The 17700-nt window shown below is 46.3% G+C and overlaps 7 protein-coding genes across 7 annotated transcripts; 4 read left to right on the top strand and 3 right to left on the bottom strand.

The window, feature by feature from the left end:
* Window positions 1-672: 672 nt before the first annotated feature.
* Window positions 673-1222, bottom strand: BKA55DRAFT_583659 (uncharacterized protein). The gene has a single exon (XM_046194238.1). It carries the CDS (start codon window positions 958-960, stop codon window positions 733-735), a length of 228 nt encoding a protein of 75 aa, XP_046042677.1. The 5' UTR covers window positions 961-1222; the 3' UTR covers window positions 673-732.
* A 426-nt stretch (window positions 1223-1648) lies between these two features.
* On the top strand, window positions 1649-2559 carry BKA55DRAFT_583658 (uncharacterized protein). The gene has a single exon (XM_046194237.1). It carries the CDS (start codon window positions 1690-1692, stop codon window positions 2266-2268), a length of 579 nt encoding a protein of 192 aa, XP_046042676.1. The 5' UTR covers window positions 1649-1689; the 3' UTR covers window positions 2269-2559.
* A 1427-nt stretch (window positions 2560-3986) lies between these two features.
* BKA55DRAFT_626285 (uncharacterized protein) lies at window positions 3987-5416 on the bottom strand. The gene is made up of 2 exons (XM_046196853.1): window positions 4610-5416; window positions 3987-4558 (listed from the first exon to the last, which is right to left on the bottom strand). Exons 1-2 carry the CDS (start codon window positions 5343-5345, stop codon window positions 4206-4208), a joined length of 1089 nt encoding a protein of 362 aa, XP_046042675.1. The 5' UTR covers window positions 5346-5416; the 3' UTR covers window positions 3987-4205.
* A 364-nt stretch (window positions 5417-5780) lies between these two features.
* BKA55DRAFT_655073 (uncharacterized protein) lies at window positions 5781-7447 on the top strand. The gene is made up of 2 exons (XM_046197408.1): window positions 5781-7060; window positions 7111-7447. The coding sequence occupies exons 1-2, from the start codon at window positions 5882-5884 to the stop codon at window positions 7255-7257; spliced, it is 1326 nt and encodes a 441-aa protein (XP_046042674.1). The 5' UTR covers window positions 5781-5881; the 3' UTR covers window positions 7258-7447.
* Window positions 7448-8013: 566 nt separating this feature from the next.
* BKA55DRAFT_655065 (uncharacterized protein) lies at window positions 8014-11951 on the top strand. The gene is made up of 3 exons (XM_046197407.1): window positions 8014-9163; window positions 9223-11075; window positions 11241-11951. Exons 1-3 carry the CDS (start codon window positions 8143-8145, stop codon window positions 11853-11855), a joined length of 3489 nt encoding a protein of 1162 aa, XP_046042673.1. The 5' UTR covers window positions 8014-8142; the 3' UTR covers window positions 11856-11951.
* A 2089-nt stretch (window positions 11952-14040) lies between these two features.
* On the top strand, window positions 14041-14774 carry BKA55DRAFT_482047 (uncharacterized protein; the record flags this gene model as incomplete). The annotated part of the gene is made up of 2 exons (XM_046186199.1): window positions 14041-14635; window positions 14686-14774. Coding segments are annotated over 2 exons (684 nt in total), but the record flags the coding sequence as incomplete, so codon positions are not given.
* A 116-nt stretch (window positions 14775-14890) lies between these two features.
* On the bottom strand, window positions 14891-17693 carry BKA55DRAFT_583647 (uncharacterized protein). Its single transcript, XM_046194236.1, has 5 exons — window positions 17409-17693; window positions 16148-17363; window positions 15982-16098; window positions 15394-15930; window positions 14891-15347 (listed from the first exon to the last, which is right to left on the bottom strand). The coding sequence occupies exons 1-5, from the start codon at window positions 17603-17605 to the stop codon at window positions 14937-14939; spliced, it is 2478 nt and encodes an 825-aa protein (XP_046042671.1). The 5' UTR covers window positions 17606-17693; the 3' UTR covers window positions 14891-14936.
* Window positions 17694-17700: the final 7 nt, after the last annotated feature.

Here is a 17700-nt window from a genome sequence, read left to right as displayed (position 1 = left end):
AATCGAAGAAAATAAAAAAGAATGATAAGCGAGGCAACGAGGCAATTGGCTGCTAACAGTAGTTTTGTGCTCCATTTCTCTGTATCGCAGGGTAGGCATGATCTTCATGGCCTCAGGAAACGGCGACTGATAGGTGGGCGCCTCCTCCAAGGCTACAATATGGTTGGCTCAACACATTGTGCTTGATGACAAATAATCTCCACATCATCGACCAAAAATGCTTTCAGAATCAGTACAATGCCACTAACAATTAGGAAACGTTTGCAGCAATATGACACTGGTACTATATAACGAAATTTGCTATTCTAATTAAATATCTACAATCAGAAAATAACTACAGCTATTTTCACTTGGGTTATATAAGGATTTCGAGTGAGGAATCGTTTGCGTCTATGCAATTCTCAAGCTTCTCGAGGGAGACCGAAGAAATTCGTCGCTATAGCGGTAATAAGAAAACTACCATACCTCAAGGAATTCAGGATTATTTAATCCCTTTTCTAATTGATATAGGCCGTAGCTTGTCTTTTCCCTCTCATTTTTTAGATCAAGTCTATCGGTCCAATTCATAATAGCCGTAAAGACCTCCTGTAAAGCAATTGTTGTGATGTATGTACCGTCTCCAGGCTTAGTCAGGAAATGCGCCCAGGCGCCCACCTATCACTCGCCGTCTGCCTCTAAAGTCCTTAGTAAAGCAGAGTAATAAAAGCATAGTAAGATATTGGCTGCAGGAACTTAAGAGAGTTGCTCCTGGTTATCTAAAGACGAAGCAGAAGTCAACTCGGCATCAGAGAGATCACCTGCTTCTATAGCCATACTACTCTGATTGTTATATTCCGATTTACCATATTCATCTCTCTCCTCACATTCACTTTCGTCCTCGCCTTCATCCTCTTTATTATCATCATCATTATTATTCTCCTCTTCTTCACCCTTATCATCGTCACTCTCATCACCATTCATAGTCTGCCCTCCATCCTGGTTATTAGTACGGTTTCTATTAGCAGGCCCCTTAGACTGCTAGATACCATCTACCTAGAGCTTAGAGCTCACAAAGAGCTCTAAACTAATATTTATTCAAACCTCGCCCTATAATTGCCCGCACAGTCGTCAGCAATAATCAAGATAATCAAAGCCAGATGTAGATAAAGCATTTAAGTTCCTTCCGGTAGAGCTTCTCGGAAGACGGCTTTACAACCAGCTTAAAGGGCACTTTATAGAGGCAGTCTAGGAACCTGGCATAAAGCCACCTAGTCCTACAGTCCAAAATGAGACATGCCAGAATTGTAACAACTGAGACTAACTAAGAGCCGAATTGTGGTGTAGTCCTACAAAAATGAGGCCAGCCGCAGGCGGGGTTTAAATCGCCTACTGCAGTCGCAATAGGTAGAGAGCTGATATCATGTTGGTCATGCTGCATTCTATACCCCGTGTTGGAGGCGCTAGTCAAAGTCATCGGGTTAGCTAAAATGGGCATTTCAAATTTCGCGGTCAACGGGCTAGCCAGTTTGGGTCTTAGTGCGTCCCACTGTGTCCAACCAGAATTTAGCGGTCATACGCTAACGCTTTTTTATTTTCGCGGTCACTTTACTAACCTAATCAGGATTTAACGGTCAGTTCAGGGGAATCTCATTTCCTGATGCCCATCTATACAGAAACATTTCCTACCTATCACAACCTATCATACCCACAATGCCGGGAACACCCAAGAAACGAGGGCGGCCTCGAAAATACGACACGCCGAAGGACAAGGCTAGGCACGATGTCGTCGCCAAGCGCGCTCGAAGACGGCTTCAGAAACAACCAACGCACGACAACATTAGATTTCAAATCTACGTTTCTCCACAGATAGGAGCATCGCCGCTTGAACCCTCACAGGAGGACAACGAGTCAAATGAAACGAACCTTTTGGGTGATCCTCCAGAGGCGGATAGCTCGTGGAACCGCACCGAGTCACCCACCTCGTCAATTGACGCAGTCGTAGCCGGAGGGGAACAATCTCCGCAATCGTCGAGTGGGAACGACCTGGTGTCACCGTGCTCACAGCGTCTTTGTAACCTAACGGGGCCGCGTATAGTAATGGGATCGTTCTCAACTTCGCAAGGCGGCCCAGCTGAGATTCTCTTGCCCTTGAGTTCTGACGGGGTTCCGAGTGATCGTACGAGTCACGCTGCTGGGGATGATGACAAGTCTGTAGAGTCAGACCGCGAGCTGTGCCATATCAGCAGTGTATCAAGTCCTCGCCAGGCAGCAGATCCACCATACCGGTAATGATTTGACGTACACTTGCAATCGAAGCTGAAGAATAGCCTAAACAACTGATCGTATACAGCAATTGCCCCATCGATGGCTCGGTCTCTTGTTTCACTTCCTTGATCTCTCGACGCTTGGTAAAAACGATCGAGGCCGGCACAAATCTTGATGTGGCTATGTTCAGTCGGGGGTGATCCAACCCTCGATGATAGTGGACTAGCTCGATCTGCATCCAAACTGTAGCTCCACGAAGGGTCGCCTTCAGTCGGGTCGCCTTCGGTCGGGTCGCCTTCGGTCGGGTCGCCTTCGTTTAGGTCAGAATGTGCGTCTTCTGTTTCATATTCGTAACCCGATTCCATAGTTCTATTCTCGCCGTCATGGGCCGATGCGTTTGACGGCCGATCTATCGGCAGTTTCGGATGTGGTATTCCATCAATGGTGAGATCTTGCAACCCGGATAGGACATCATCTTGACTGTTATTGTTCACTGTGTTGAGGTTGTCTGACGTAGTAGTCGCTGCATCTAGTCGTAATCGATGTTGCCTTTCCCTATATCGCTGCACTCGGAGGCGCATCTGTTCGCGTCGTGTCTGAACAGGATCGGACGATGGAGCGTACTGTTCCTCCCGGCCCATTGGCTGTTCGGATATTCCTGTAGCTGAAGGATTTGGACGAGCCGAGCCGTTTGCTGCTGAGATCGGCCCTGTAACGGCTTGGGTAGGTGCATCGTACGAAGTGATCGAAGATTCAGGGGTAGTTTCACGTATCGGTTGAGAGCATCCATTGCTGCAACTAGCTGATTCGATTTGTACATCCGTTTGAGAGTCGCGGGCTTGCTTTTTTTGTCGCATTCGTTCTCGATAGGCTTTGGCTTTCAGCCGGTCACGTTCCCGGGTATGTTGCATGGAAACTGGTCGAGGAGCCATAGTTCTTAGAGGTTTGTATTGCCTAGTGCAAAGATAATGTCCGTCTGGACCTTCGATATTGTTCTGTTAGAAACGCGGTTTTTGCTCCTCATTTTAACCGCTGACGCGTTCACCGCTTAGACTCGAGTCGTCACATATAATCACAGATAATCACTGCTTTCCAAGAAAATTAATTACGCGTGTGGCCCTGGGACAGCGAGCCTATTAGATGAAACTGGTGAGTTTTCCTGTGCACGAACTCTAATCGAGACTCCAACAGGATAAGATGGCGTATCTTCTATGGTAAGATGATTGCTAGGGCGCGAGAGCGCGCGATCGCGACGACGATTCCTATGACGATAGTTTAGTTCGGTGAAGTCCTGCATGCTAGTTTTACCTATCGCAGCACTGATAATATTCAGATGCTGCGTACATCTTGAACACTTACAGACTGCCGAGCTTGTCCTGGAACACGGGCTGCTAGTACGGTAGCTATTATGTGATACCCCTGAGCTAGTGTGGATACCGTCACCGTCATGCCTGTCCTGGATTGGCTGTAGGACAGCGTTACCGCCATAACCGGATGGGATTGGCAGCCGCATTCCAAGTTTTTGAGCATGGGTGTAACGCTGTGTCGACCAGGGTGTAACGCTCTACGATAAACTGCCTTATCGTCATACCGGCATATGGTAATTAACACCAAGCTGTTAGCACGAAGAGTTCCAAACCAAGAATAAGGCATCCTAAAAGCGTCGCACCCGTAAGAGGAGATGATTCAATGATTTAAGATACTTTGGACTTGGCTTTATCAAGTTTTACAGAGTCAATAGAGCCCAAATGTGTTTTTTTTTTGGCATTGAATCTTCTGTGCTCCCTAACAACACAGACTCAACGTCCACTGAAACCCGAGCCCGATTTCCATGACATATATCCCCAGGACTTCTGGCACCCAAGGTCATTCACTGGCACGAAACCACATGTCATTGAGGATTATTTCCAGTCCTTTGGCACCACTTGATACTCAATTTTCGGCAATTCTTAGCACTACTACTACAGAAAATCTTCTAGTTTCAGACTGGGTACCAACTCTTCTAACACGCAATCGTGCGAATCTAGCATTCTCTCGAACCGACAAGCATCGTGAGGCTTGCAGGCATGCCACGCAGGAGTTTGTATGCTCCGAATAATCTCATATATAGATGGCGAATTATACCCGGAGAAAGGTTTGTCTGGCTTGGTTATTGGAAGATCCTTTGCCCTCATTTGTTGCATCAATGAACCAAGAAGCCTACAAGAACATTCTAGAGAACAGCCGGCTTGGCCGACCATGAGGTCCTCTTGCAGCTCATACATTTCAGAAAAGAGCCGGTCGATTGTATGGACGCGACACTCATTGATTTTAGCTGCTTCGTATTAGGAATTTCTACTTCTGGAGTTAGGATAGAATTCCATACCTAAAACTTGACTCGGTATCGGGAGATTCGTTCTAATCAGCCCCGTTGTGTGGTTTATGGCTCTTGATCCAAGGTTTGAAAATGCTGATCCGTCTCGAATTGCCCAGGCGATGAATAGCAAGATTATTTCGCGATTCCCAAAACTTTCTGCCTTATCGGCAGGAGATGGGTCAAAAGGTCCACTGTATCTGGCCCAATCATCAAGGCGCGAACACCAACTATCGAAGAATATTTGGACAATCTCGAGGCAGTCGTAGTAATCAACGAGTAACCCAACTTGAGCTATGATCTCCAGGTTGAGCTGTCTAGGTACTTCTCGATGATGACCATGTATAATATCAAGCAAGATAAGGAATGCTTCAGCACTCCAGTCCGATGCCCCGATTTCTAGTATGCCTTGTGAATTAGGTTGAGATTCTCTGTATCTCCCTTTGATAATAGCCCTGAAGACTGGTGACACGATGCATAGATGCCTGGTCGATACTTGGAACTGTATCATATTAGGATCACCATTGTTTAGATATGGCTGTAGCGACCTTAGATCCTCATAAGTTGTGGGCGATTTGATAGAGTTTTTTTTGTCCGTCTGAGGCGATGTCGTTGTCTCAGATTGAGAAGCCTCACCACTATCCCATGCTTCTCTCTCTTCCGCCGATGTAGTCTTTTGCGCGTTAGGGCACTGCAAAATCAGGAGTGCATCTGCCTGAGGATCAAGCTCGAGGAGAGATTTCTTCATCGCAGGGACTCGGAGGCTCAAGTCATTGAGATCTATAGTGTGATATAAGTTGAGTGTTATCAAGAGCAGACAGAGCAGACATCAACAACATTTCCCCGCCTTTCATGTTTACTTTTTGTACGCTCAGCTTCTTACGTCAGTCACGTGCGTGCTCAAAGCAGCCAGTTCCATTGCTATCTATCCGCAATTAAAAAAGGCTGAGCAGCGGCACTACTAATGATTAGAAGGCGTTTAAGTAGTCGGTAATTTTTACATTTTTAATTCCATAAATGTAAAAGACTGGTGATAATTTATTTGTTATGATGGGTACTGGTGAGATGCCGATGCTTACCCTATATCTCCGATCTTATCGCTATCGATAAGATTGCATTTAGTGCGAGGAACACAACACCCCTTGCGCACGTTTCTGTGCCAGCACTCGTTATCTTATCTCTTTCAAAATAACGGTCAGCCAATTCCAAGGACGTTAACAACATCGACATCTATCATGTATACAGACCCAACCTGACTTTCCACACATTTTCAATTCTATCTCCATGACGGACTACAATACAAAGCTGTCAGAATACATCGACGGCTGGCTCAAAACCTTTATCGCTGATTCCAGCACTCCGTTCCGCGGCCAGAAACGCGACGCGTCGTTGAGTCCCATATTGAATTGGAACGACATGCCGACTCCGCCATCGTCTGACGTGACTCAAGAAACACCTAGGAAAAGTCGAAGGCGATCGCCGAAGAGACCGAGACAGGGTGACACTCCCGAAGAAAACACCAGCCAGGATACTCCCTTCGACGACAACCAGACTCCCACTGGCCCTGCAAGAACGCTTCGGATGGCAATGCCGAGTCGCCCTTTTTCAAATCCACCGTCTTTACCTCCATCATCTTCCACATCTCAATCTTCAAATCGTTCCCGATCGACCAGCCCTGTCAAGCGCTCCACGCTAGAACTCCTCCAAAAACCCGTTAAATTCATTCCTTTGGATGAATGGAAAGTCGAAGAAAACATACAGAAGGCATTTAACAGGATCTTCGATATCTCGTATGGCGACAAATTCATACCTAACGCGGTTGAGAAAGAGATACGGGCCAGCGGCCAAAGAGCAATGTCAGGCTGGTTCTTCGAACACTCGGATGACAAAACCGCCTATTATATGGAGGAACTTGCCGCTCTTCTCAAAATCAAGGATGCTGCCAGGTACCTTGAAAAGGGAGGAGCTCACGAGTCGGCTTGGAATTTGGATATCCATGGACCTCTGCTGGAACTTGCCCTGAAGCCGTTCAAGTCTTTGAAACGCGAGCTTCTCACACACGCCAGAATAAGCCCGCCCTTTATCCCAGAGCTTCGAACGGATTCATTTTATGACATAATATCGTCCAAGATGATCGACTTCGGCATCACAGTGCAGCCTTCGGCATCCACGGCGCAACATATCAGCAAGGTGCTTAACGCAGTCCCGCATAATAAACACTCTATCAATCCGACGACATACAACCTCGTTAGATACGATCCAATCGCGGTGCCAATAGAAACCAAAAATACAACAGGGCATATGGAGGAGGCCAGAGTCCAGCTTGGACTTTGGGTAGCAGCATGGCATAAGCGGATGAATGCTCTTCGGACGAATAACGAGCAGATCATTACGTTACCGCTGATAATGGCCGTGGGGCATGAATGGAAGCTCCTCTTTGCGTACGATGGAGAGAATACAATTGTGAGTACAACCTCATTAGTTGTGTAGTAAGAAAACTAATCGGTCTTCAGGGTATTGCAGAGGGCATAAATATGGGTGGGACTATGGACTTGGTTGGGTTATATCGTGTTCTCGGGATATTGAGAGAGTTGGCAATGTGGATGGAGACTGAGTATGTTGCTTGGTTGGATAGATGGCTTGGACTTAGGCAGCCATAGGACATGCGAATCGGGCTCCCCCAGGCTTGGGTCCTTGGTGGTCTATCCTAGCTGCGAGGCGAATACAGGTCTGAATTGAATGGAAAACACATATAAACTAAAACCACGCTAATGAAGACAGGGACCTGACAATTATTGTTTACGTCGATATCCTACTCTTCTATTCCTAATTGTCGTGTACCCCTAATTGTCGCGTACCCCTGTCCGCTTCTCAAGTACCTCTCTATCTCCGGTTTATTCCCTTCCAATCCATATTAGGGCGATTGATTTGTTCCATTTCGATCGACGATCTGCACGCGTATAAACGCGTACTTTAGCTTTCATACGTTATACACTCTCTTTTCCGTAATTTCAATCCGAGGATTCTTTCCAACGACCTTTGCGAGCTCGGGTCATCAAACGGCTAGTTTAAATTCCATCAAAATCTTGGTACGAAGATGCTGGTCAACGCGGGAAATGCTGACGATCTACCGAGGGAAGAGCGGGTCAACGAGCAATTCAAGGCTTAGTTCGTGTTTACGTTACAAGCGAGGGTAGTTCCGCTCTAGCTTGAAATTTATATCGCCCAATTGACTTTCATTATTGAAATGATTCTGTAATCAATCTGGACCAGACTTTACAGCTCACAGCTTGAGCATGACGGGTATAGCCACCACGGCAAACTGATGAGGCGGTGGCAGTGTTGAAGTCACGTGAGTTCGACAAGTCCTTTGACGCAGCCTGATTCCAGCCTCCATGCCCTCGCCATCTTTTCCTCGTGTATCTCCAGTCTTGGACGTAACGACAATCTTACTGAGTGTCAAGACAGCATCCCCTTTTGCCTTGCCACAGAACTAGGTCCGCTGCATTGACCGTGGCGCGCAGCCCGAGAGCAATTCTGTTAACATGAACCTTACTTTGTTGCATGATCGCGATGGCGAAGACTATCCCCGACCCCTGAAGCGACAGAAGACGCCTTGTGCGAGCGCGGAGAACGGTCTGCCATACGATCGCTATACTATAGCCTGGATTTGTGCGCCGTATATCGAGACGGCTGCCGCTCTAGCCATGCTAGACGAGAAGCATGGTGAACTACCGAGATGCCCCAACGACCATAATACCTATACACTTGGAAGCATCAAGAATCACAATATAGTCATCGCGTGCTTGCCTCAAGACCAATACGGGAATATTAATGCCGCAAGTGTGTTAACAAACTTGAAGCGTACCTTTCCATCAATCCGCCATGGGTTGATGGTCGGTATCGGCGGTGCAGCACCTGCCAAAGAAGACATTCGCTTAGGCGATATTGTTGTGGGAACAAGGGTCATGCAATATGACCTTGGGAAGATTCTGAGTGGTGGTGGAATTCAGCGAACAGCCATCCCTAGGTTCCCTGAGCAATCTTTATGCACGGCTATAGCAAACCTGCGAGCCAGCCATGAAATATACTCTACTCGTATTCCGGCTATTCTATGGGAAAGAATGCAGAGAAATCCGGAATATAACCGTCCCAGCGCACCTGACCATCTATTTCAGGCATCATATGAACACGACCGGTCAATGGCAAATTGCCAAACCTGCGACCAGTCGCAGCTAGAGAAACGGGAGGCACGAAGATCCTGGGAGCCAAAGATTCATTACGGAGCAATTGCCTCCAGTAATCAGGTCATGAAGGATGCAGTTACCCGCGACCGTCTCGCCCACGAACTGGGCATTATATGCTTCGAGATGGAGGCTGCAGGGTTGATGGATGTCCTTCCCTGCCTTCCAATTCGAGGTATATGTGACTATTCAGATTCTCACAAAGCCAAAGACTGGCAGAAATATGCAGCAGCAGTGGCTGCCGCGTATGCGAGAGAGTTCTTAGAGGCTCTACCAGCAACCGGCAGCGCGTCAAGAGACTCTTGGCCTAGTGCCCATTTTCGTATGTTGGTCATTTACCCTGCAACTGCTCAAGTCAAAGAAGCTAACTTGTTATTACAGCTGAGCAAGCAAATCTCGGAAATCGTCGACAAAAGCTACTAGAGTCTCTCGAATTCGACCAAATCGATTCACGCAAGACTACTATCAAAACTGCCTATTCCAAGACCTGCAGCTGGTTCCTCAAACACCGTCACTACCTGGAATGGCTCGATTCAGGGAAGCAGTCGCAACACCATGGCCTTCTCTGGATCCGAGGCAAGCCAGGTGCTGGTAAATCGATCATCATGAAGTTCATCTACACAAAGACGAAGAAGACAGATATCCCAATGAAAGCACTCACTGTCTCATTCTTTTTCAACGCCAGAGGAGAATTGCTAGAGAAATCAGTCTCAGGGATGTATCGATCTCTACTCCTGCAGCTCCTCGAAGGCTTCCCCGATCTACAGAAAATCCTGGACGATCCTGACTTGATACCACGGAACCAGGTCACATGCCCACCGTTAAACATCCTCAAAGACTTGATCCGTTCCGCAATCTCGTCTCTGGAGAAGCGATCCCTTACCTGTTTTGTCGATGCGCTGGATGAGTGCGATGAGCAGCAAGTCAAGGACATGGTCGAGTTTTTTGAAGAAGTCGCAGAACACTGTGTGGAAGACAATGTGAGATTTCAGGTGTGCTTCTCGAGCCGACATTACCCTTACATTGACATCAAGTCGGGGATTCGATTGACGTTAGAAGGCCAAGACGGTCACAACGAAGACTTGAAACGCTACATCAGCAAACACCTGCGGATTCAGGATCGTTCCCTTGTGGATGAGTTGACGCAGATGATGCTTGAGAAGGCGGCCGGTGTCTTCCTCTGGGTTGCTCTGGTAGTGGACATTCTAAACGAAGAGAATCGCCATGGACGCATAGCACTTCGAACAAGGTTACGAGAGGTACCGAGTGAATTAAGTGCACTTTTCCAAGATATCCTGACTCGAGATCGAGACCACCTGGAAAGTCTGTTACTCTCTATTCTCTGGATTCTGCTTGCACAACGACCGTTGCAGCCTGGAGAGTATTATCATGCTCTTTGGTCTGGATTATCATTAAAAGGCAAAGGAGATCGCGAGATGCCGCCTGTCAACACTTCGGATGCCAGCGACTGCTTTAATAAATGCGTCATCAGCTCTTCTAAAGGACTTGCTGAAATCACTAAAGCTAAGAAGCCTACAGTCCAATTTATACATGAGTCAGTCCGTGATTTTCTTATCAAGGACAAGGGTCTATATAAACTATGGCCAAAACTTGGGGCAGACTGGGAGAGCCAGGGTCATGAGGAGCTCAGGCTATGCTGTAACGCCTACATATTTCATGAGGCCATAGGAGAGGCGATTGACGGACAACAATCTACTGAAGCACAGACCATAAAGGATGACCTGTTAAGACAGTTCCCCTTTCTAGAGTACGCCAGTCAGTTTGTTCTTGGACACGCTGATGCTGCTGCCCAAAAGATTGCCCAGCAACAGTTCATTAGCGAATTTCCAGTATCAAGCTGGGTCCGTATCTTTAATATCTTTGAAAAGCATAAAATCCGAAAGTATAGTGAAGGAGCAGACATTCTCTACATCCTCGCAGACAGGGGATATCCTGAACTCATTCGGATGAGACTCGAAGTAAACCCTGGGATTGACGGTGGAGGAGGAAGATACCGTCACCCGCTCCTTGCTGCGATGGCCAAGGGAAACAAAGATAGTGTCACAGCGCTGTTGGGTTTATCATCGAGGTTCCATAACGGAATCGACATTACAGATGGCCTCAAGAGCAAAATAGACTCAGTAAAGACGAATCATACCCCTGTTTCTTGGGCATGCGAAGAGGGTCATCTGGCTATCGCTGCATTTCTTCTGGACCAGGATGCGAAAGTCGGTGTGGATGACTTAGTGAGATTTGTGGGGAACGGCAATATCGAGGTAGTGAAGATGCTTCTTGAGAAGGGAGCAGATGCTAGGGTTGCAACTAAGGATGGACGGACACCACTGCTTCTATCATTACGGAACGGTCACTTGGAGATAACGAAGATGCTTCTTGAAAAGGAAACGGATGCTGGAGTTACAGATAAGGATGGATTAACACCACTGCATCTAGCATCGCAAAATGGTCACTTTGAGATAGCGAAGATGCTTCTTGAGAAGGGAGCAGATGCTACGGCTGCAGATAAGGATGGGTTAACACCACTACATCTAGCATCGCAGAATGGTCACTTGGAGATAGCGAAGATGCTTCTCGAGAAGAACGTGGATGCTAGGGTTGCAACTGAGTATGGATTGACACCACTGCTTCTAGCATTACGGAACAGTCACTTTGAGATAGCGAAGATGCTTCTTGAGAAGGGAGCAGATGCTACGGCTGCAGCTCTGGATGGACGGACGCCACTGCATCTAGCATCGCAGAACGGTCACTTTGAGATGGCGAAGATGCTTCTCGAGAAGGAAGCAGATCCTACGGCTGCAGCTCAGGATGGATTGACACCACTGCATCTAGCATCGCAGAATGGTCACTTGGAGATAGCGAAGATGCTTCTCGAGAAGAACGTGGATGCTAGGGTTGCAACTGAGTATGGATTGACACCACTGCTTTTAGCATTACGAAACGGTCACTCGGAGATAGCGAAGGTTTTAGGGTTTGGATTAGGGTTAGAAAAGGGTTAGCCATTGAGGAAAATGGGACAGGACATGGGTTTCAAAAACCAATCGAAAATATTCATCCCTAGTTCAAATCTACTCAATTGAACATCGTAATATCGGAAAAGCTACTTTAACCTTTACTACTACCCTACTCTTCTATTCCTAATTGTCGTGTACCCCTAATTGCCGCGTACCCCTGTTCACTTCTCAAGTGACTATCTATCTCCGGTTTATTCCCATGTAATCCATACCATAGCAACTTGTTTGTCCCATTTCGATCTGCGCGCGCATCACATGTACTTTACCTTTCATACGTTATTCGCCCTAGTACATATAGTAGTTAATGACAATAAAAACTCTAGAGTTCTTTTGAACGCCCCACTCTATAGGGGGTTAGAGTTCCTTTGACCGACAGGAGTAGAGTCCTTTTTCACCGCCAATCATAATCTCAAACATATTATATAATAAAAGCGACTACGCGAAGCAGATCCAAGTACCTCAGAATGCTTCCCTGCGGTGTTTCAAGCCACAGTTTAACTAAATGCCCATGGGTCCAATCACTAAGCGATTTCCCACTATCACTCGGGTCATGTCTTAGATGATCCGCACGCCACGTCCACTTTACCAAGCTGAATCTGAACCGAGAAAAGATCGAAAAGATCTTCCTGTGGATCAAGAGCCGCTTTGACTACGCCTAACTTTAAATGAGCTTTCTGATATGGCGAGAAAGGTCTTAGTGCACCCTAGTGAGATGACAAAAGCCTCTCATCAGGCGACCATTTGCCCCTCGTTTCTGGGCCGTATGTTTCACAGACGTCATCTTACCTGTCCTATTGGGGCGCATTTAGCGCAGACGCCACTAGCAAGTTGACTGTTGAGGGAATGCCTGGGCCAAGGCTAATAAAGAACTACTGGTCATATAATTCGGCCACAGAGTGATGGTAACCTCTGGATCCTTGATTGGCTTCGTAAAGCTGTGGTTCAGTACTTACTTTTCGGGAAAGAGTTATCCTTGTTGTGCTTGCGAAGCTGCACTTGTTACTTTCTAGGACTGATGTGAGTGAGCTGTAATATGAGTAGGTATTTTTATGCAACAGCAGTATCAAGTAACATCCACTTTGCTTTCCCTGATACGAAACATTATTTATTCCTAAATGCTTTAGTACACGAAGTCGGAGAATTGTTACTTACAGACTCTCATAGAACGATACTCTTTATTTCTACCCACATTTAAGAACCGATAATGATGTACAGCCTTGAATCTCAGAAAGTTCTCTACGTTACAGTCTTGTATTTTCCACCTCATTTGTAATTATTTTAAACGCCTATGAACTCATACCGACTGACAATGCTGCTCTAAAAAAACAAGAGATAGTTTCTTATCTCAGCTCTTGGCAAGTACAGATAAGACAAAGGCTTGGACAACATCCCTGACATTGCCAAGAGTACTTGCTGTCAATGTTGCTGCAATTTCTGGCCCCCAATACATAAATGAAGTCTAGATCCCGCAGAAAGAGATATAAGAGGTCTAATAGTCTTAGCAGATTATATGGTATAGTTCTACCCCTATTATCATTAAGCCTTAAACTCTTTACCTATTAGATTATTATATATTTATACCTTTATATCTCAATATAGCCTTAGAGGCCTTAACTTATATTTATCTATTAGGGTCTAAATTATAATATACTAATAATATAACTTAATAAATTAGATTATAAGTTATTATTAAAGTATTATATTAATATTTAGAGTCTATAAGATTTAAGAATATATTTATAAGACTTAAGTTATTACTTAAAAGGATTTAAAAGTCTTAAAGGAGAAAATTGCTTCTAATTCTGTATTATATATTATAGTAGTATTATATTAATAGGGTATTACCTAAATGCCATTAAACACTTGATAAAATATGGCCCCTAAGATGCTGGAAAAGTATTCCGCTTTCTTTCGATAGCGCCTAGCCCCCAAATAAGGAAACTTCCGAGATACCAGGTGTAAATAGATGCCACAAGCTAATGTAATGAAGATGTATAAATAAAAGAAACCGTGCTGGTGATAGTATATAACTTAGAGCCTTAACTCTATCACTTTCTATTACATCAAACTAGTCACTATGCATTCTTTCAAGATTATTCTTATCTCCCTGGCCCCTGTACTGGCTGTACCAGCGATGAGTCCACGGGACATCGATTCTGATGAGCCTTTCGACTTTGGACAAGGCTTCCTGGTCCCTGCCAACGTTTCCATTGATGACTATGATTCTACTCCCATGATCTCACTGTCTCATCTCAACCTGCGCGATCTTGAAACCTTGGAGGAGCCCCTCGCTCCCGAGTTGGGCAACACCACTAACTTCGATCTCGACACCCGCGCACCCAAGGAGACCAAAGTATTCTTTGGCAAGACTCAAGTTGATTACGGCTGCGACGCCTCCATCAGAAAGCCTCTCGGCGAGGCCATCCACTCCATCTGCGGAAATGGAGACTGCGACAAGAGCGTCGTGTACACCCGCAAGGTCGCCCATATGGTGAATGGCAAGCGCAGAAAAGAAGCCTGGCTCCGTATCTCAGTCAGAGGCGAGTACTACGGACGTCATACACGAGGTTACATGGTCTCAGCCGTTGAGAATACAGTCAACCCCAAGACTGCGAAACCAGCAATGCGATACTATCTCCCGACAAACCCAAACTTCCAGGCTCAGAGTTGTAAGATGTCCAAATTTAGCAACTACATCAAGATGCGCAAGAACTTTGGCGACGCGATCTATATGGAGATAGACGTCACTCTCCAGACCAGTAACTGTGAGTCATGTAACCATCAAGATAAGAAGACTGGACTAATGTTGAGGTAGCGCACTGTTTCACACCAAATGTTCTTGAAGAGGTTGCTGGCGCGCTTGGAGGTGTCGGTGGTTCCTTTTTTGGATATGTTGTTACTTCCATGATTGGTTGTTAAGTGAAGGATCAGACGTGTTCAAATAGAGCAATCTTCAACTTGCCAGGGCTATAGGCACTCAACTCCTATGCCGTTAGTGGCTCGCGCGTCACGATCCTGGAGGAGAAATCATTCCTGGATTCTAATATAGATATCGTCTGAAGCTTTCTAGATACCTTGTTCTGGGCTGCCTGCGATCCTTTTCGTGATAATGCCAAACTTGCTCATGCCTGTATGTATAGTCGACTCATTGCGCCTATCATACTGGTCCTTGGTCCAAGGCCCTCGAGAATCTTCTTCATCCATATAATCCTCGCCCTCTCCGTTCAATCTTCTTGAGTACGAGCGACAGATGGGCGCTTTGCTTCGTTCGACGTGATATTCATTTGAGTGCCAACGACCAAAAACCTTCCCGCATCCCATCGCGAACCCAACAATAGCGAACCCTCCATCTGGACGCAGATGAGTGGGAAGCCTATGGCTACTGATAGGAGGACAAGCCTTATTCGTTTCTTTCCCGTTTTCACCTTGTTCCATGTCGACGCCCCAAATCACTGAACGGCCCCGATTTGTACAGATCTGTATTATGTATTAGATTAGATGGCACTGGAGTAGCCTGACTTACTTCAATTGCTTTGGGCGAAGGGTCTTGGGAGAATGCATGATGGACTATAACTTCTTCGATTATCTCGCCCCCTGGACCATCTATGTCGAACGTATCCCAACGATGCTCAGGCCAAATCGAGCCGTCGTCATCCATATCTCTCAGATAACGAGTCTCCACGTCAGTTGTAACGCGTAAGTTGCCAACGTCACAACAATGGTTACTCCAACTATTGAAGCAGATCCGGTCTCGGATCAGGTATGCAGAAATGCTGCGTATCTGGTATAGTTGGGTTGTATCGTTGGCGAGAATGAGAGTATTAAGCGGAACGAGGCAGTGCCAACGCTCGAAATTACGAACGCGACCTTTGCACAGGTTTAATTCGAGGTCTTTGTCCGGTGAGATTAGGCTTTTTAACATGCAGTTCACTGTGTTCCAACAAGACACCTCATGGGCTCGATGTTTGAGGGAATCTCGAGAGCTTTGCCCGCCGGTGATAGGGGCTTGTAAAACCCAAATTTTCTCGATAAAGGGATAAATACCATGTGTCTTGTGTGCCTTTTCGATCATAAATAATGGAACCTCCAAAAAGGGTCTGCGGAGACTTACTGTTAGAGTGCCTTTTATCCCCACGATCGTCATGTTCTCCGCTGCAGCAAACGGCATTTTGACAAGATGTTGACCATCCTGGCCGTACGTATGCTCCGAACCATCAGTGAGATGAACCTAGGATAGTCAGCGCTTGTGAGCGATCTCAAGCTTCTTCAATACATACTGTAATGCCCTTGCAAGAGGAATAGTTCCAAGAACAAGCCTGCCAGGGTCTAAGAACGGATGAAACGTAGATATGAAACACAAAGCCCCTGATCCAGACGCCACCTGGAAATGATCCTGTCGTTTGGGCGGCGCCTCTTTCCAGCGGTTCATGTCCAAAGATTCTCTGGTCTTCTCCAAAGGTAACAGATATACCTGACAGATCCCCCTCCGAGTTCCAGAAAAGGTCAAGAGTCCATGGGCGCAACAACTCAGACCAATCTCGTAGGAAATTTACGGATCGAAAGTACAAGCCTGGTTCTCTTGTATCTCCTATTACTTGCCCTTCACTTCTGCGGGCCTGGCACTCTAAGTAGCTCTTTGGGACATTTTTCTGGTGAGGTTCTTGGTTGTATATCTCTCCGATTTGCTCGCAGACCTTCCAGATCCGTCGACGATTAGCGACTGGAAACATGAGTCTCGTCACTCCGGATTGCGGCTTGGAGGCTGCATCAGCCCATAGGAAGATCTTTCTGAAGTCTCTGTTCTCCAAACCTTGAGATTGCTCTTTCAAGTAATCATGTAACTCGAAGAAAAAGGGCAAGTGAGTGATTATGCGCCTTTTCCAAAAAGAACCGTTATCTCTCAAGCTTGAAAATGTTTCCAGTGAGGCGCAGAATAGGTTTATGAGGCTCCGGTTATCAAGGAACTCTGAGACACCAAATATCACTGTCTCTGGAAGGGTTGTGAGAGGGTTTGACTCTCTATTAGCTTCGTGGCGGTACTGGCGAGGCTTCTCGAATCGTGGACTTGAGATGAAAGCGACGATATCACGCTTCAGTTGTGCTTGGCATTGGGGACTGAAGACTGTGTACTCTTGTCCAGGAATGCATTCCCAGTAGTCCTTCTGAGCCTTGCTGACGTCGCCATAATCCAAGGAAAGGCATCTGTACTCAGACACTGACGCTTGTTGCTGGACACGTCTCACAACCGAGAATCGATCCAAGGCTCTATAAAGCGCCCCTTTTCTAATTCTCGTGGTGTCAGATGTCCCAGTCAGATAGAGCGCTAAAGTCTTATAGCATTGCCAGTGGAATGGTATCACTCTCTCAGGACCCTTCTTGTTTCTATAGACACGTAGAGTACGCACGTCAACACCTGCAAAAGAAGGATCTGTCTGTGTTTCACTAGCCATGTCCACCCCTCGACCAATGATAGCTAGTCCAGAGACGTAGAACCTATTTTGGTCAGTTTGTGAAATGTGCAATGTATGGCTAGCGTACTTTGACCTCGTTGTTACTGAGGTGTTATAGCCGAGGAGATGTACTTGATCAAGCCACTCGACGTCTGCGTCGCAAACAACATCTGGATCATATGTAGAGAAACCTTTCGGGTAGATTAGACGGAGTCTAATAATAGTTGACTCGATTGTAACTCCGCAAATAGCGCACCAGGCATTTCGAGAGTTTGACGAGGTCATGTTGAAAGGCAACGTGAGTTTGTGCGGATCGGCCTCCAGAAGGCTCTCAGAAAGCTGTTGGCGATAAAGCTATATAGCGGTAGATTTTGAGGAAA

The sequence above is a fragment of the Fusarium redolens genome (assembly GCF_020744475.1).
Source record: "Fusarium redolens strain MPI-CAGE-AT-0023 chromosome Unknown BKA55scaffold_24, whole genome shotgun sequence".
NCBI classification, from domain to species: Eukaryota; Fungi; Ascomycota; class Sordariomycetes; order Hypocreales; family Nectriaceae; genus Fusarium; species Fusarium redolens.
Note: the sequence above shows the minus strand (reverse complement) of the source record. Positions and strands in the feature narration are given on the sequence as shown.